Source organism: Macrotis lagotis, chromosome 6 (assembly GCF_037893015.1).
Source record: "Macrotis lagotis isolate mMagLag1 chromosome 6, bilby.v1.9.chrom.fasta, whole genome shotgun sequence".
NCBI lineage: Eukaryota > Metazoa > Chordata > Mammalia > Peramelemorphia > Peramelidae > Macrotis > Macrotis lagotis.
Window position 1 is genome coordinate 18,526,100 of NC_133663.1, and position 17,839 is coordinate 18,543,938.

At 42.3% G+C, this 17,839-nt stretch overlaps 1 protein-coding gene across 1 annotated transcript in view; it reads right to left on the reverse strand.

The window, feature by feature from the left end:
- Window positions 1-4,395: 4,395 nt before the first annotated feature.
- The window catches only part of RARRES1 (retinoic acid receptor responder 1), a 38,993-nt gene continuing 25,549 nt past the window's right edge, over window positions 4,396-17,839 (reverse strand). The window contains exons 3-6 of the mRNA XM_074190835.1: window positions 15,496-15,679; window positions 10,734-10,870; window positions 5,218-5,280; window positions 4,396-5,132 (exon numbers count right to left, since the gene is read on the reverse strand). Of these exons, the coding sequence (XP_074046936.1) occupies window positions 4,980-5,132; window positions 5,218-5,280; window positions 10,734-10,870; window positions 15,496-15,679 (537 nt within the window). The 3' untranslated portion in view covers window positions 4,396-4,979. The remainder of the gene's footprint in view (window positions 5,133-5,217; window positions 5,281-10,733; window positions 10,871-15,495; window positions 15,680-17,839) is intronic.

Sequence of the window (17,839 nt, forward strand, 5' to 3'; positions counted from 1 at the left end):
TAAAGTGTTTAGGACTCTGGAACACCTCCAGTAGAGGAGGTCACGGGTGGGGGTGGGGGGGGTGAGCATCCATCCAAGAGTGTCTAGTATTTGCTAAGAGTGGGCAGTGAGGCTTAGGTTGTGGCTCCTCTCAATGCGGTAGTTGGAGGTGATCTGTCTTGTTACTGCTGGTGGAAGACCTGGCGCTCCCTGCCATGGGGCGCCAGGGCAGGAGAGGAGAAGTCCTTTAGCAGGGTCTCAAGAGAAATATAAAATAACAAGCCAAAGAAAAAGGCACGATGCCACAATGGAAGTTGTTGCTGCTCTGGGTCTAGACATTTACTTTGTTCTGAATCTACCCCAGTTTTGCTATTATCTAGTCTACAATGATATGAAGTGACTGTCAAATGTCTTGCTGAATAGTGCCGTGGCTACCAGCCTAATATCTGTCTTGTTGATAATCACAGTTTTTTCCAGTCCTTGGCTCAATGGTTCCTCTTTTGGGTTTCAAGTAGATCTCTTTCTCCTGATTACGATTCCCAAATCCCAAATCTCCCTTTTTTTAGGAAGAGAATACCAGCTTCTTCACCCCACTCCTTCCGCTTTTCTGTAATGTAACACACACCAATCTCTTAGGTATGTAAAAATGAACTATGAAGGAACTACAAGAGAATGTGCAGTGTGTGTGTGTGTGTGTGTGTGTGTGTGTGTGTAGTTAGGATGGAAAGGGTCATATCTAGTTTTCTTGATCTGTATCTATATCTGGCCATTGGATCCAGATGACTGGAGGAGAAAGTGAGGCTGGTGCCTGAGTACAGCCCCCCTCACTCATATCCATTTCATGTGCTTGTCATGGTGTCACCTCCCTGATGTCATGGTCCTCTTTGAGAATGAAGGACAAGTAACAAGAAGCTAAGATTCCACAATCCATCATTTCTGCCATCTTGCAATACTTAACTCTCACACTTCAAGGTGTTGGCAAGCCTACTCTCCTTCCCATCCACCCCACCAACCTCTTAGTGGAAAAAAAGACCACTCCAACTCTGCCCCAAAGGGCTTCCCTCACTGTTTTTGAGGTCATCTTTGACCTTAGTGGAAGTTACTCTTTCCACCCGTAAGCCAGATCTTTTAGCTGATTTGAGCCTTTCATAACAAAGCAGAGCAGTAGACCTGAGTTCAAATCTCAACTCTTTGCTATTTGAACTTGGACTTCAATTTTCATGAGATCCCTTTCTGCTTTAAATCTGATTCTAAGAGGAAAAAATCCTTAGGAAAATGACATGGGGAAATGGGAAATTGGAAATGAAATTGGAAAAGAAAAGCCATTTTACAGTGATTTTAAATAATTGCCATCTATTCAATCTATATCTCTTACCTATTGTTGGCTGTACAGAGCATAAAAATGACATGATTCCATTTATTTTGGTAAAGTATTCATAAAATAAAGAAGTATTCATGAAATAAAATAAAAGGTCATTTTAGTTTCCATTTCCAAAGGACAAGGATTTGAAAAATCTGCTGCATGCTAAATTGATGCCCTTTCCTTTCCCTTCTGTGAATTTTGTATTCATTTTAAAATAAAATGTCAAGATATTTGGTGTTTCTATGTATGTTCCTCCCCGTTGGTACTTTTTGGAGCAAAATTGCTATTCTTGATTAAGTCACTGTGTTTGCACCCTCCACCATGATCTTGATTCCGCCTCATACTGTTACCCTCTGAGATCATCAGTTTCTTCAACTATAGAATGAGAAGACTGAACTAATCATCTCAAGAATCATCCTTTGACCCAAGTCTTAGAATCCTACAAAATAGTGGAACGGACTTCATAGCCACCTGTAGATTTATAACCCAGTTAAGCAAGTTATTTGCTTTCCTCACTCGGGATTAAGATTGAATGAAGACACTTGGCTTTGGCAGAGCCCAAAAGTCCCTTCTTTTGTGGGTGGTCATGGGAGACAGATGGAGTGCTTACTCAGAGTAGCTAAGCTCGGGAAAACCTTTTAAGTCTTTTTCTGAAAATGTAACACCCATTGGATTACTAAGACCCATTGTACTGGGAGCAGGCTTGAACATATGTCTTTCATTTTACTGTATTTTGAGGGAGTGTTGAATCACACTTCGAGGAAGTATGAAATCATGGTGAGGTGATTGGACGTAGACTTGGGAAGAACTGAGCCCAACCCTCACCATCACTCACCTGGACTATTGTCATCACCTGGTGGTTTTCATTGCCTCAAATCTTTCTCTGCTCCTTCCCTCCATATCTTTCACTCAACTATTAAAATGACCTTCCTGAAGGCCAGGTCTGACCCTGTCATCCCTGACGCAAACTCTAGCGGGTGCCTAGCTCCTCAGGATCAAATTAAAAATGCCCTGTTTGGCATTCAAAGTCCTTTATACCCTGCTCTGTTCCTACTTTTCCATTTTTCTTACCTCACCCTCAAATACCCTGTGGTCCAGTGATACTGGTTTTTTTAGTTGGTCCTTGAGCCAGACACTCCACTCTCCCAGCCTCCATGTGCATGGGCCATCCATCCACCATCTTGTTCTCCTTCCTCATCTTGCCTCCTGGCTTCTCTGATTTCCTTCAAGTCCCAGCCAAAATCCCACTTTTTATGTGGTTCTTCTGAATCCCTCAATTCTAGTACTTACTCTGTCTCTCTCATCTCTCTGTTTCCTCTCTGATTACCTCTAATTTTAGCTCCAATTTATTCCATCCATCTTGTTTGTGGACAGTCATTCACATATTATGTTTCTCATTGGACTGTAAGCTTCTTGAGGGCAGGGGCTACCTTTTCTCTTTCTTTGTATTCCTAATAATCAATACCCAATACCTGTATACAGTAGGAACTTAATAAAGGCTGACTTACAAGTCACCTAAATTCTGAGCCTCAGTTTGCTCATCTACAAAGTGGGGCTGATGATGCCTATATATCAAATTGACAAGGTTGTTGTAAGGCTAAATGAGGTACCAGGGAGTGCTCTGTAAATCTTGCCAGGCTATATTGGTGTGAATTATTATTATGCAGCCCCTCTAATGGGGATATCTGGGGTTGGGATTGTTGTTTGTTTTTTAGTGGGTCGTATATGTAAATAGTTTAATTTAGAGGGAGAGGGCTGAATGGCTAGATGCTAGTGTAGGGGATCTTGAAAACAAAGGTGCTGTGGACACCTGGCTTGTCCATTATGTTACTTATGGTCCTATGACATCCTGGCATGGATAGTAAAGCATCTGAGTTCCAATGTTGCCTCTACTCCTTTCTTGGGGGACTTTGGGCCATCACTTCTTCTCATTTATAGAGTCAGAAGGTGGACCTAGATAAGTTCTCAGGCTCCTTCTTAGGGATGTAAAAATTAACTATGAAGGAACTACAAGAGAATGTGCAGAGAGAGAGAGAGAGTAGTTAGGATGGAAAGGGTCATATCTAGTTACCTTGATCTGTTTCTCTATATCTGACCATTGGATCCAGATGGCTCTGGAGGAGAAAGTGAAGTTGGTAACTGAGCACAGCTCCCCCTCACTCATATCCAATTCATGTGCTTGTCATGGCATCACCTCCCTGATGTCATGGTCCTCTTTGAGAATGAAGGACAAATAGCAAGAAGCTGATCCATGACCCTCCACCATGATCTTGATTCCGCCTCATACTGTTACCCTTTGAGATCTTCAGTTTCTTCAACTATAGAATGAGAAGACTGAACTAATAATCTTAGGAGTCATCCTTTGACCCAGAACCAAGGCCAGACCTTGAGAACTTTCCAGTTGGTCACAAAAGTTGTGTTGGGTGTTTTAACATTTAGTGAAAACAGGGACATGTTCAGTATTTTTGACTAGTTCTTTTTAGGCTATTGCTTCCTCATTGTTGGCTGAAGTAACTTAATAGTTTCCTGACATTCATCTTGACGTTCCATGGCATGATACCAATTCTGGTGCCATCAGGTAATGAGAACATTTATTTTCTATCCCTCTTTTTAATATTCCCCTTTCCCTCAGCTATTTTGGTTCTACCCCAAGGAGGTACTCCACTGAATCCAATTATGGTTTCCATTATGTGCTCTCCTGTTTAGTATTAAATTAGATTAAAGGCTGAATCCTGAGGTGCAAAGGTCTTTATATAAGTGAAAAACAGAAGGAAGCATGGTAGAGTGGACTGATGACTGGCTTAAAGTGCTGGGTTTTTCAAATTTCATCTCAGATATAACTTACTCCATTTGTGGGGGAGATGCTTACTTTTACCGGACCTCCATTTCCTCGTCTGTTAAATGAGAAAGTTGGACAAGGAGGCCTCTTTAGTCTCCTCCATCTCTATATATTTGCTCCTAAGATCTTGCCCTAGATGTTGCCACTCCATGCATTACAATCCCTCCATCCTAAGCAAATATTATAGTCAAGGAAAAGATTACAAAGCCAATGGTCTTACTGAAATGTAACCATATTTATTTCACCATTGATTCTCAGATTAAAGAAAAAAATTCTCCTGGAAACCTTTAAAAAAAATCACAAACTTTGTCTTAAATCAGCTTAATATTTCCCTTTGAGTATTCTTTCATTGAAATATATTATTTTATTTCCCTACTAGTATGGACACTGAGATTTGAGTGGTATAAATAATCAGCTATAGTTTCAAAAGCAATATTAGTCACAAATCTGGGAATCGAAAAGGCAGCCGAAGAACATTACTCTTTCAGAGCTGTTAATTCATTCTGACTTTATGCAGAGTATTTTAGGGCTTAATCACTCCTTTCAGATGGCCTCAAAGTAGCTTTGAGTGGAGTTAAGTGCATTCATGAATTACTGGAATCAGACATGTGCTCCTAGAAAGTTAATTTAAAGAAAAAATACTGTAGGCTTTTCTGAACATATTATTTAATCACTGTGTTGCCTGCCTCTTCAGAATATCTACAGTTGATTCTAGTCACCTATGGTACCAGGTAGCAGCTGAAGCCATTGAGTATAATCATTTAAATTTGGTATAAGTGTAAGAAGGCATTCCATCTTTCAGAAATTACTAAGGATCTCTGTCGGTGTCTCCGCCGAGGCTTCGCTGTTGCCAGAACCTTCCCCTGGTGTCAAGGGTTCTGGACAGAAAGACCATATTTTAAGGGGTTTGCTAGGATACCAAAGCAGATGAATCCGGCAGAGAATGATCTCCTAGAGAAGATGGAATGGAAAGTACCATTACTACACATACAATGAGCCCCATGTTTATTTACTAAGGGCACTTGGGATCTCTCACCTGGGTTGAGAATTCATGGAGAAGGATGGAATAGTTGAAAATGATCAAATTACCGCTTGTTACCTGGTAAAGGAATGAAGGATGAGGGTGAGAAATTGTTGGAGTAAGTCAAGACAAGTCAACAACCTGAGATATTCTAGGAACTGTCTACATGGGTTAGCAAGGTTTATTATTCAGTTTAACTCCATTGATAATGAACTTTAATTTACACTGTCCATGTCTTGTATCTACCTAGTTGTAGGATGTTGTCTTACCCATTAGACTTTGAGCCTCTTGAGGGCAGGGATGGTTTTTGTCTGTCTTGGATTAACATAATATCAGACACATAGTGAGAACCCATGTGTGTGTGTGTGTGTGTGTATGTGTAGATATAGATATATAAATAATCAATGCTTGTTGACTGACATCATGGTAGATAACAGCCTTCCTTTTCTTTCCTACATGCCTCACTTCCTTGGGTTGTTCTAGAATGTTCTAGATGATGTTCTGTTCTAGAATGAGATATGGAAGAGGCAGGTTTCCAATTCTGCTTTGTTACCAATTTGTAATTGTGATCTTGTAAAACACATAGGTGTGAACAGTTCCCAAGACTTAGAGAAGGTTAGCGGTAGTGGGGTGATGATAACGATTATGAAAGGTTGTTTCCTGTTACAAGAGGGATTAGGCTTCCTCCAGCTCCAAAGGGCTGGGTAGAAAAAGCAAGTTAATAACAATTAAAATGATAATAATAACTAACATATTGTGCTTTAAAATTTATATAACACTTTGCAAATGTTTTCTCATCTTGTCCTCACAGCAATTCTGGGTGCTATTAATATCTTCATTTATAGATGAGACAACTGAGTCAGATAGAAGTTCATTGACTTGCCTAGGGTCCCACAGCTAGTCCTGGTCTCAGGGATTTGAACTTATCTTCCTGACTCTGGGTCCAGCAATCTATCCACTGCTCCACCTAGCTGCCAAGCTAAAATTCCTAATAATTATTATCCAGTATCATCCAACCTGCCTTGGGAGGTAATAAAACACAAAAGTTTAGTGATGGAAGGGAGTTCAGCTGCCATCTAGTTTAATCCATTAAAAAAATCACCTCAATTAATATATACTCAAGAAATGAGCATCTGGTTCTTCTTGATGGCCTCCATGGGGCTGGAGAGCCCACAGCCTCCCAAGACAAGATTGGATGACCATTCATTGGATGCTGTATGGGGGGCTTCTTTTCCAGGAATGGGGTCAGACTAAATGGCTACTCAGCTCTCTTTTCACTCCTCTTCTTAGGAGGTGCCATAATATAGCAGAAAAAATCCTGGACCTGAATTCCAACTCTTCTTACTCCACGGGCCAAGTGACCTAACCTTCCTGGGCCTCAGTTTCCTCATCTGTAGAATGAGAGGGTTGGGCTATATAATCTCTGTGGTCTCTTCCAGTCCTCAATGCATGACCCTAAGTTATGCTGTGCCCAGTATGTGGGGTATGGCAGATAAGAGTTTTCTAGGCTCTGGATGATCCACAATCAAGAGTTGACCAAACCCTGTTGGTAAGCTTCTTTCCATTCTTGGCAGTTCACCCTCCAAGAGATTTGGTGAAGCAGAATGCTGGGATCAAGACGTAGCTGGCCACTACAATTCTGGCTTGAACCTTGGCCCTTGAAGAGGGGGAAAGAACTCAGAAGAGAAAACCCCCTCCCCTTGTTCAGGAAACGTTTTGCTGATTTCCAGGCACCGTTTGGCCCTGATTCTTCTGGGGTGACGAGATTCACTTTGTTCTGTTTGGGTCTGAAAGGAGACTACTCCACCAAGGTCCCCGTGCGTCTTTTTGTCCGGCTCATCTCATTAGCTTCTTCTCTTCCTTTGCTATACTTCTCAAGGCCTGACTGGTCTATGTCATCCTTTTTTCCCAGTAATTAAAAAAATCTGTTTTATTTTTAAATCTTGGATGATGTTCCCAGGACAATTTCTCCTAATTCTGTCCTTCGGGGTAGCTGTCATGGAGGCTGCTTTAGGCTAAACAGAAACAGGGCTTGCGTTGAAGTCAATGATGGGAATCTGGCCCACGCCCTTGGACAAAATAATCTACATGAGACACGTCCAACAAATTAAGACATTGTCCCTTTCTCAAGTGGCAATTTCCAGGCAACTCTTCCAGGAAACTCTTGTTCTTGGGGCTGTTGCTTTCCTGGATGAAGCCTCTCAGTAGACTCCAAAGAGAAATCCTTAGTGGTAGGATGCTGGGGCTGGAGGGAAGGATACTTATCTATGCGGCTGCCTCCCCCTCCCTCCCTCTCACCCCTCATCTGGATTCGCTCTTGAGAGAAGGGCAGATGCCAGAATCCCTCTTGAACTTTAGAATATTCCGGTGTTTGTCAGTCCCATTATGATAGGGTCAACACTTAAATAATTTTGCTTGGCTTTGGACAAACGACCACAATTAATTGGTGGAGTCAAGGAGATTGTTCACTGTAATGATGTAGCTTTGTTCACTCGAAGAAATCTGTTCAACCTTGATAGAAGACTGGGCCACAGGTGTAGAACTGTAAGGAACCTCATAGATGCCTATTTTAAGTTCCTCATTTTATGGTACCAAGCCTCAGAGATAGAATTTGAACTCAGATCCTATGACTTCAGAGCTAGGATTTATTTCACTGGCTTTTGTTTCTCATCATCTTGTCTTTTACCCTTTTTAATGAGATGGGAAGCCAGGACTGGTTTGGTTTTGATGTCAGAGATGGGACAAGTTGAGATTCCAAGGGAAGCTTCCAGATGAGCTCTGTGGTGGCTTTGGTTTCTTAATTGACAATCCTCCTCTCCTTACTACCCCAAATGCTTTCTGTGTTCTATCTACAGTAAATGTGGCCCTGAGAGCACTGGGTGTGTTTGGTGAAACCTTCAGTGGGCTTCCCCCACCGTGAACTCAACAGTTCTCTTGGTGAGTCTTCATATGCAAAGGTAGGAGGAGAGAGAGAGAGAGAGAGAGAGAGAGAGAGAGAGAGAGAGAGAGAGAGAGAGAGAGAGAGAGAGAGAGAGAGAGAGAGAGAAAGAACCATCCAATCCTTGATAGGAAGTTGGTCTCTCTCTCTCTCTCTTCTCTCTCTCTCTCTCTCTCTCTCTCTCTCTCTCTGAATTTTCAGCTTGAATGAGAGGCTCTAGTCCTCATCCTCAGACAAAGACATTCTTTTCTGTTTTCAGAACTTTCTCCAAGTTGTACCCCACGGCCCAGGAGGCCGAGAGTGATGTGGCTGGCAGGGAGCCTGGAGATATTGTGGTTCTATTTACTTAGATCCTCACTACCCCAAGGTGATTAGCGTATCTTGGGCTTCACTTGTTTCTGAGGAGAGGGGCCTGCGATTCTTGGCACAATTGTCTCATAAAGTCATCAGGAGCCACAGTGCTTTGGAGGAAGGGTCTTGGCCCAGACCCCTCTGGTTGGGATGGAGCCAGTTCTGATCCCCACGTAGCCTGTGGAAGGACATGCAAGGCTCCCAGCCTGCTCAGCTCTCCTCTGGCCACAGCTGCCCTGGACACCGTCTCCTAGAGCCAACTGTTTGGGGCCTTCTGAAAGGTCAGTCAGCCCCACAGTGGTCACAAGATCAGACAATCTGAACACTGTTACGCTAAATGACTTTTTAAAAAGGAACTTCAGGCTTTCACAAATTGGACTGTCCACATTATCTCTAATTACAATAACTTTAAAATCTAGGGTCCAGATAAGTGCGCCAATACAGTTTCTCAGATCTACACGGAACCTCCTCTTGGTGCCCTGGGCCATATTTTAAGATTCAACTTTGCGTGCAACACATACTTATTAAATATTTGCAGCCTATTGAGGAAGCCCAGAAGGTAGGGATCTGCTTTGATAGAGAGAGCTTCCTCGCTGGATGGAAATAAGGAAAGGCTTCTTGAACTGGATTGAGTTTCCCATCCCAAAGAAATCAAAGGTACAGCCCCCAAAGTTGTTTATTTATTTATTTTTACTAGGGGCACAAGCCACTGCTTCCCATCCCAGGTGAATCTCTCTCTATATTGTGTCCTCAGTCCCTGTTTCCAGTTTCCACATGGCCCAGAAGAGGGGTAGAATAATAATATAGCTAATCCAGGGGACACTAGATAGATATCCAGATGGAGCCAATAGCCAGAGACCTAGAGAAGCACACAGAGATTTTCTGTGATGAATTCATTGCAAAGATGGTCAAGATTCACATGGGATAAGAAAGATGGAGATGTGATGCAATCCTCACCGTGGAGGAAGTACCACATGGGGGAAACCCAGATCCATCCACATATCTGCTTATTTTGCCATCAGGCACCAGCAGGATGTTCTAGATCATAGGAGATAAATTCTCATGATCTGTAGGGATTTCCCCTTAGGCTTTCATTTGAATTTCTCATGCCAACCAACAGCCATGTTGATGATATGGTGAAGGCACCTGGGGCTACAAGATCCTATCTCTAGAACCAGATGGAGGTCAGTGGCCTGCTTGTCCACCCCCTACAGTCTGTCTCTCACATTTTACAAAGAAGGAAATTGAGGCCTGGAGTTGGTTCTTGACTTGTTTGAGGTCTCCTAAGCCACACTGTCAGAAGTGGGACTTGCCGCTAAGCTGTGTCAGGATGATTTGGTTGGGCATCATTTTATAATAGTTTAGGAAGAGTGAGTGACCAGAGAAGAAGGCTAATCCCACTGACCAAATTGAGCTGAACTGAATCTCATGAATGACTTGAGACTTCAGGAATATTCCCTCCCCTGGAGCAGAATGCAACCTGTGTGGGCTTGTCATCTGGTCCTTCCAAGTAGAATCTGCCCCTCCTGCTAGATGTCTTGATGGATAGATTTTTACCCTTTCTAGATGCTGTTGGCAATCATGGACCACCTATCTGACACAGGAGAGGAGGAGTGTCAATTAAGAAGCCAAAGCCACCACAGCGCTCATCTAGTCCAACCCTTCATTTTACACATGGGGAAACTGAGTCACAAAGTGTCATTGAAATTCAGGGTCATCCGGCAAGTAAGAATCTGAGGTACAAGAAGAGAATTCTAACTCCTTGCACTAGGGTTGTGGATAGGAGGCCCTCTATAGCCTTGACTGTTAGCAAACATGTGTTCTCAGAGGAGACAGAGATGATTTTCAAACAAATCATGCCCACAGTTGGAAAATGAGTTTATCTCTAACTTAGTGGGGCAGACCCTATGTTTTTATGCTATCAACAGTCCTTATAGGGGTAGCTAGGTGACACCAAGGATAGAGCACCAGCCCTGGAGTCAGGAGGACCTGAGTTCAAATCCAGCTTCAGACACTTAATAATTGCCTAGCTGTGTGGCCTTGGGCAAGTCATTTAACCCCATTGCCATAAATATAATTTAAAAAAAAAAGAAAATCCTTATCTAAATTCCAGAAACCCCCAACATGGCAAGTTAGTCCACAGGCTGCTGGTCAGACCAGCGTACATTCTGGGTCCTGTTCCTTCCTTCACTGGGAGAGTAGGATGGAGCCTTCAATGTAGATTGTTTTCTATATGGCTTACCCATTGCTTTACCCCATTGAGCTGCGTCAAGTAATAGTATAAGGACTTCGATGTCTTCTCCCACATCACGTAAGAGCTGCCAATCATGGCTAGGTGCCACAGGGGCTGCAGAGATGGGTCGACATAGCCAAAAACATCTGAGAAGAAGGAAGCAAGCACAGATGTGTTAGTTTAATGAAGAGAAGTTTCAACCATGGAATGGAAGACCAGGACTATAACAGCCATCCCCATGGCTTTGAGGTTGGCCTCTGGAGCTAGTGATGTTTTCCTCTCTTATCTCCTTTGTCCTCTCAAAGTTTCCTTGCTGCTTCTTGTTATTCTGAAGAAGCCAGTTATAAAACACCTGGTGAATAATGAGTCTTCATTCTACCTAATAGGCATCAGGAAATGACTTTAGAAATGAAGCCATGACTTCCTCCTCATTTTGGTGTCTCTGAAGGTAAAGGAAGACAAGAAAATGGGTCCTAGGTCCTGGGTGGGTCCTGCACCTAAAATTCCAAAAGTGGTCCTACCTACAGAGCTTATCAAAGGAAGAGTTAAAGAACAGGGACAGAGATTGGAGCCAGAGAGAAGGAGCTGTGAGTAACGGGGCCTAGCCCCTACATGGGATGAATCCTCAGTAGTGAACAAGACACTTCCATGCCCCATGGAGATTCCCAACCACTGGACTCTCCAGTGTAGAAGAGACCATGGCATTGTTGACAGTAGGTGGGAACCCCGAGGGATGGGCCAGCCAAGACCCTCCAAGTAGGGGCTGCTGCTTCTTCCTCCCTGTAGGAGAGAGGGCAGGAGCCTGAAGGCCAAGTGTCCAGGTCTTGTTTTTCTTAAATGCTCCGGCCTGGAGGGATCCTCTAGACTGTTAAGGGCCACCTTAATAGGAAGAATGTATCATCCTTAGGGGAGCTATTCTCCAACAGTGGCCTAGAGGCCTCCATATGAAGCTATGAACTAGCCTAAGAATTTTGGGACATGCTGCAGATTTGTTTCTCTCCTTTCCGTTTCTCTTTTGTGAGCCATTCCAGTAGATAATGCCACTGATTTAGTTGAAATTGAAATTCAGGAAAGAAGGAATGCATGGGAGGGGGGAAGAAGGGGTGAGGAGGAGTGTGCTAAGCCAAGAGACCAATGGGATGAACTCACAGAGACCACACTTCTGGAATAATGGGATGAGCCATGCCACCCCCCAAAAGCAGCCAGCTCTCTGAGGATCACACACAGCTTGATAATTCCCCTTGGCACCTTCTGGTCAGAACATGACTGCTGATTGACTCTTGGATGGCCGAGAATGAGCCTCATGGCAGAATGGGATCAAGCAAGGGGCCAACCTCGTCCCTGGTAGATCGAATCAATGCACACTGTCTTTCACCTTTATGGAGGATGGGGTCCGGAATTGGCAGAGATGCCCTTGGGTTGGAAGTCCATTGGACTCTTCATCTCCACATCAGTCCCCCTCATCCATAAACTGGAGATTACAGAAACTGTGGGATGTGCCCAGATTGAGGACCGATAAGATAATATATGGAGGCACTTTATAAATGACAGCTCTTGATACTATTCCTTGATGAGAGAGAAAGGATTTTGCAAGTTTTAAAGCACCATGAAAATGCAGCCACCCTTATAATCATTGCCCAAAGGGCTGCTTGTGGGGCCTCTCATTTCTGGGGACCCTGCCTTGCCTCTCCTTTGCCTGATGTCTCTGCCCTGTCTCTCGGGTTGCCCTGGGCATCTGCTGTGGCCGTGTCACAGTGTATGACTCAGTTAGGTGATGGACAAGGCATGACCAGCTGGGTCTCCCTGGGTCCAGTCTGTCTGCAGTCCTGAGCTCACAAGCTAGCACACCCATGTTTGTGCATGATGATGACTCTTAAAAGAATCAGTCCTTAGCAAATGAACTCTCAGTAAACTTATCTTTGGCACAAATTCAATCCTGTGTTGGCTGGCTTTTGATTTTGCATCTTTACGGAGATGTTGGAATAGTAGCTAAAGTGATTTGTGATTCAAGGAAGAAAAATAGATGACTATCTAAACAGGACTATCTAAGGTTTCTTCCTTATTATTCTCAGCAGTTATGCGTCCACATTTTTCTGATTCTTAGACTACTCTGTAAAAAAAAAAAATCCTCCAGGGTCTCCAAACTGAGTTGTTGAGCCAGTTTCATGCTAGTCAACATTTTTTTTTCATCCCATTTGCCTTTTAATTGTCTAAATCTCCCAGGTTATTTCTCATCTCCCCACTCCCAGCGTGTTAGCTGCAGGGATAAATGGGAAACTATGGCTGCTCCTGCAGACGTTCCCATAGAAAATGGGTCCAGATGTTCGGTTCTCTCTCACAAAGGTATTAATCAGCATTTCAAAAATGGATTTATCATTCCTTGCTACCATGATGCCTGAACAGCTGGAGAGCTAAGCTCAAAGAACATTAGGGAGAGCAAAAGATGCTGTTTGGAACAGTGAGGCAAAAACATTAATAAAGAAGAAAAAAGGTTCACAAATTCATCTTCCTCATTTTTCCCACTGATGTCCCATTATGGACACCTGCTAATCCAGCTTAGATTTAGATATGAGAAGCATTTGTTAAATGCCTACTATGTCCTCAGCACTATGTTAAGTATTTTATGTATATTTATATATAAAGATGCATATCTACATATCTGTATATTTAATATATATTATTAATATATAATATATTTAATATATATTAATTTAAATATGGAATTGGGTGAAACCTGCTTCATTTCATAGATGAGAAACTGAGGCAGAAGTTAAATGATTTGTCTAAGGTCACACAGATAGTAAGTGCCTAAGACTGGATTTGAACTCAGATTTTCCTGTCTCCGAGTTCAGAGCTTGGCGTACCGCATCCCCTAACTGCCTTATATTCATTTGTTTCTGATTATCATGTTTCACCTACTGTTTCTTATGTTCTTTAACTCTGTCAGCTAGAAATCTGACACTGAAGAAAGCGAATTGATCCATGGAAAGTTAGTCTTTTGCTGAAGAAGAACCTGCTCATTGTTGGGGATGGAGCTTGGACCTCTCCTTTCATAAGGGATTCCCAGGTGAGAAAGTCAGTCTCCCAAAGCAGGTTGGTACTTTCAGTTCAAAGTCTTAGAGAACTGAGAAGGGCAATGAGAGGGAAAGGGTCACCGGGGGTAGGACTTGAACCTGAGTCTCTTTGACTCCATGGATGTATATCACATTACTTCTCATGCCCTAGAGGATTAACCCAAAGTTAACAAGAACTAATTCAATAAAAAGCTACTGTTCATCTGTCCATGGTAAAGTAGCATCTTGAGCTGTGAATCATTAAATTTCTATAAAACCTCAAGGTTTTCAAAGACAGGTAGTTTATTATTTCTTCCATCTTATAGATGTCGAAACTGAGGCATGACTTGAGTCCCAGTCCAGTGTCTCACAGTGATGGGCTGTATGATGATGTACTAACCTCTACTCTCTCTGAACCAGTTTTCCATATCTATAAAATAGAGGTAAAAATAGTCCCTACATACTTCTCAGGGTTGTGAAGTTCATATGGGAATAACATACAGAAGGAACTTTATAAAAATCAAAATGGCATATGAAGGTCTATTGTTACCATTGTTGATGTCAACACACAAAATAATCAAGGTTACTTCTTAGGATGTGAGACCCTTAGCATAAATGAAATGATCAGTGGATTCCAGGAAAAACTGGAGGTCTCAAATTCACTTTATTTATTATTAACCTACTCCAAATGTAATTTAATTTGTTGATTTTCTAGGTTTTTTTAGTTAAATATCCAACCAAGTTGCTCTTTCTCTCTTTTTTCTCTCTATTTTTGATCAAAGTGCTTAGAGATAAAAATTTTCCCCTAGAGATTGCTTTGACTGCATTCCCAGAATTATATGTTATCTCATTGTTATCAGAATGAAATTTTTATGGTTTCCATAGTTTATTCTTTGACTTGCCATTTCTCTAGGCTTAATTTATTTAGTCTCCAGTTAATTTATAGTGCTTTCTTCACTGGTCCTCGATTTGATATAATTTTTATTGCATTATGACCAATAAAAGTTATATTTAATATTTCTCCTTTGCATGTGTAAGGTGTTTTTAGTTTAATATATGGTCAGTTTTTTATAAAAATGGTGCACATAGCTTAAAGTACACACACATACACATATACACACATACACACTTCTTTCTATTTCTTGTAGCAATCACCAGAAATCTACTTTATTCAAATTTCCTAAAATTCTTTTTTGCTACTTTTTCTAGGTCTGAAAGGAGCATACTGAGGTCCTCCACTATTCTAATTTTACTCTGTATTTCACTTTGTATTACATTTAAGTATTCCTTTAAGTGCTATATTTCATAGTACTACATAATTCAAGTAGAACTATCACCATAAGTCAGATAAGAACACCACTAACATCCCTCTTGTTGGATCAAATACTTTGATTCCTGGAGAAGTAATCCAAATCAAAATTTGCAGGCAGCATCTTCTGAAATGTCCGAGAGCATGACTTACAGATGTTTCTATCAGACATTCTGAAGACCATGACATTGACTGGAAATCAGTTTTTTCTTTTCCACCCACAGCAGTCAGGTGAACAACTCGGCAAGGACAGGCTAGTTTTAAGTCTGGTCCAAACAATCAAGCACTCAAGATTTTGGCCCCATTCCACAGCTGTCTGGCCTCCATTCTCTAACCGCCTGTTACCACTGTTCCAGAAAAGGGTTTTAGGTTCAATGGCTACAGAAACAAGATGCCTTCTGGCCCATACCTGGAATTTTGATCCCACCGGGGTTTTTTTTCAGCTGCTTCATTTGCTTGTAGAGTTCATAATCCTCTTTCTCTCTTTCCTTCTCACTTAGGATTCGTGTACAAGTTATATTGACTGCAGGTTTGGGCTTCTGATCTTTGAAGATCACCAAGGCAGAACACGTGCCCAGACGTTCCTCATTTGACTGGGGGGGAGAGAACAGACAGACAGACTGAGACAGAGAGAGAGTCTGAATCACCCAGAGAGAAGTTTGCCCTGAGAGAAGGATGGGTAAATCTCAGCTTGAATAAATTCTCTCTGGAAAATAATTCTGTTATTAATATTATCACTACCACAAATGACTGACATTTATTTAAAATATGAAGTTTATAGAACTCTAGTGACAGAGAGGTCCTCTGAGGTCATCTTGTCCAATCCCCTTATTTTCCATATAGGAAAACTGAGGCATAGAGAAAAGAAAGGAGGTGACCAAAGTCACTCATGGAGTGGCAGAGTTAGGATTTGAATTCAGGTCTTTAGTCTTCAAGTTCATGGCTCTTTCCATTCTATTTATGTTGCCTCTCATTTAATAGCCAACGTTTATATATTATTGTTTTAAGGTTTGCAAAGTATTTTCTTTGGTCCTCATATTATGTATTTTTGTTCCCATTTTAGAGAGGAGGAAACGAATCAGAAAGAGATTAAGACACTTCCCTCAATTTCCATAGCTACTGAGAATCTGAAATAGGATTTGAACCCAAGTCTTTCTGATTTCTCTCCACTTCGTTGGCTCATTTCCTCATTTCATTGCCCATATTGGGTTTGCATCTAACCCAAGTAAACTTTAAGCTACTGCTGTGTTCAGAGAGGTGGGGGACTATGACTCAAGATGTTGCATATATTCTAAGCTACAAGCCTTATGTTTTGTTGGTTCTGTTTAATCGGTTTTTGGGTTTGTTTTTTTTTGAATGGCCATTTTGCATTAGTTAGAGGGGGTTCTATCAGGAAATGATTGATGTAAAAAGAAAGGGTATTGGGGTAGCTAGGTGGCACAGTGGATAGAGCACCAGTCCCAGAGTCAAGAGGTCCTGAGTTCAGGATACTTAACTGTGTGACCTTGGGCAAGTCACTTAACCCCACTGCCTCACAAAACCCAAAAACCAACAAACAAAAAATTAAATAAATAAAGGCATCTGTAAAGCTTATTTTGAAAACAGGGAGAGAGATCCTGTTTTTTCAGCATTATAAAAATCTGTCATTGACTCTCTTCCTGTCTCTTGTTGCTTCTTTAACTCAAGTTGAACCCTTTCCAGGAAACCACATGTCTGTTAAGTTGGGGTCCCTGGGAGGGCATTTTCTTTCCCTTCTCCTGAGAAAGCTTCTCATTAACACCAGAGGCCGCAAACTCCTTGGCCTTAGCCAACTGACTGCTCTGGCAGCTGAGGCCTCAGCCTTGACCAGCTCCTTGGGATCTTTAGACACCCAAACTCTGGCTTTTGAACCAACTGGCCTGAGAATTTCTGCTACTTCAGGGTGGTGACTGGAGTTTATACTTGGAGCGGTGGGGCCAGAGCTTTGCTCTCTGTTGAGGGCTTAATAAGGAGCCTTCCTCAGTCATTTACACTAATGCAGGAAGGAGGAGGGAGCTGGGGGGAGATGGGTCCCACTTACTCTTCCTTGGGCTCCATGATCTCTTTTAGCTTCCCCTAGGAATCATCTGGGAATGAACCATTCTCAACACATTAAGAAACTCTTAAATTCTGGGAGAAAGCAGAGAGAGGAGGGAGGAAAGGAGAGAGATGCAGAAAAAGAGACAGAGACAGACAGAAAAACAGAGAAACAGAGGGGGAGAGGGAGGGGAGAGGAGGAAGTGGAGAGAAAAACAGAGGGAAGGAGGGTGAGGAGGAGGGAGAGGGGGAGTGGAAGGAAGGGGGAAAAAGAGACAAAAAAGGCTTCTTTCCTTCCGTCACTACCTCTCAGATTCTTTGGGGCATCTTCTTTTCCAATCCATATAGAATATTTGGGGAAGGAATAAGGGAGAACAAAGTGTGGCAGCTAGTTACTAGATTTGGTCTCAGGAAGACCTGAGTTCTAATCCCTCCTCAGACTCTTATTAGCTTGATGAAGCTGGATCAGTCATTTATCCCCAAGGGGAATGGGTGAGATGCCCTCAGAGGACCCTTCCTGCTTGAATCCCCTTTGGAGATTTCTGCCCGTGAACTGTGTTGGCTTCAAGCTAGGGTGAACTGCAAGTAATGGACAATTCCAAGTTATTCCCAAAGAGTCCCATGCCTTCTGGGTTTGGCATGTTCCCCCTGGTCTTCCCTCCCTTTGACTTCCCCTGGCTTCAGTGGACTTTCAGGGT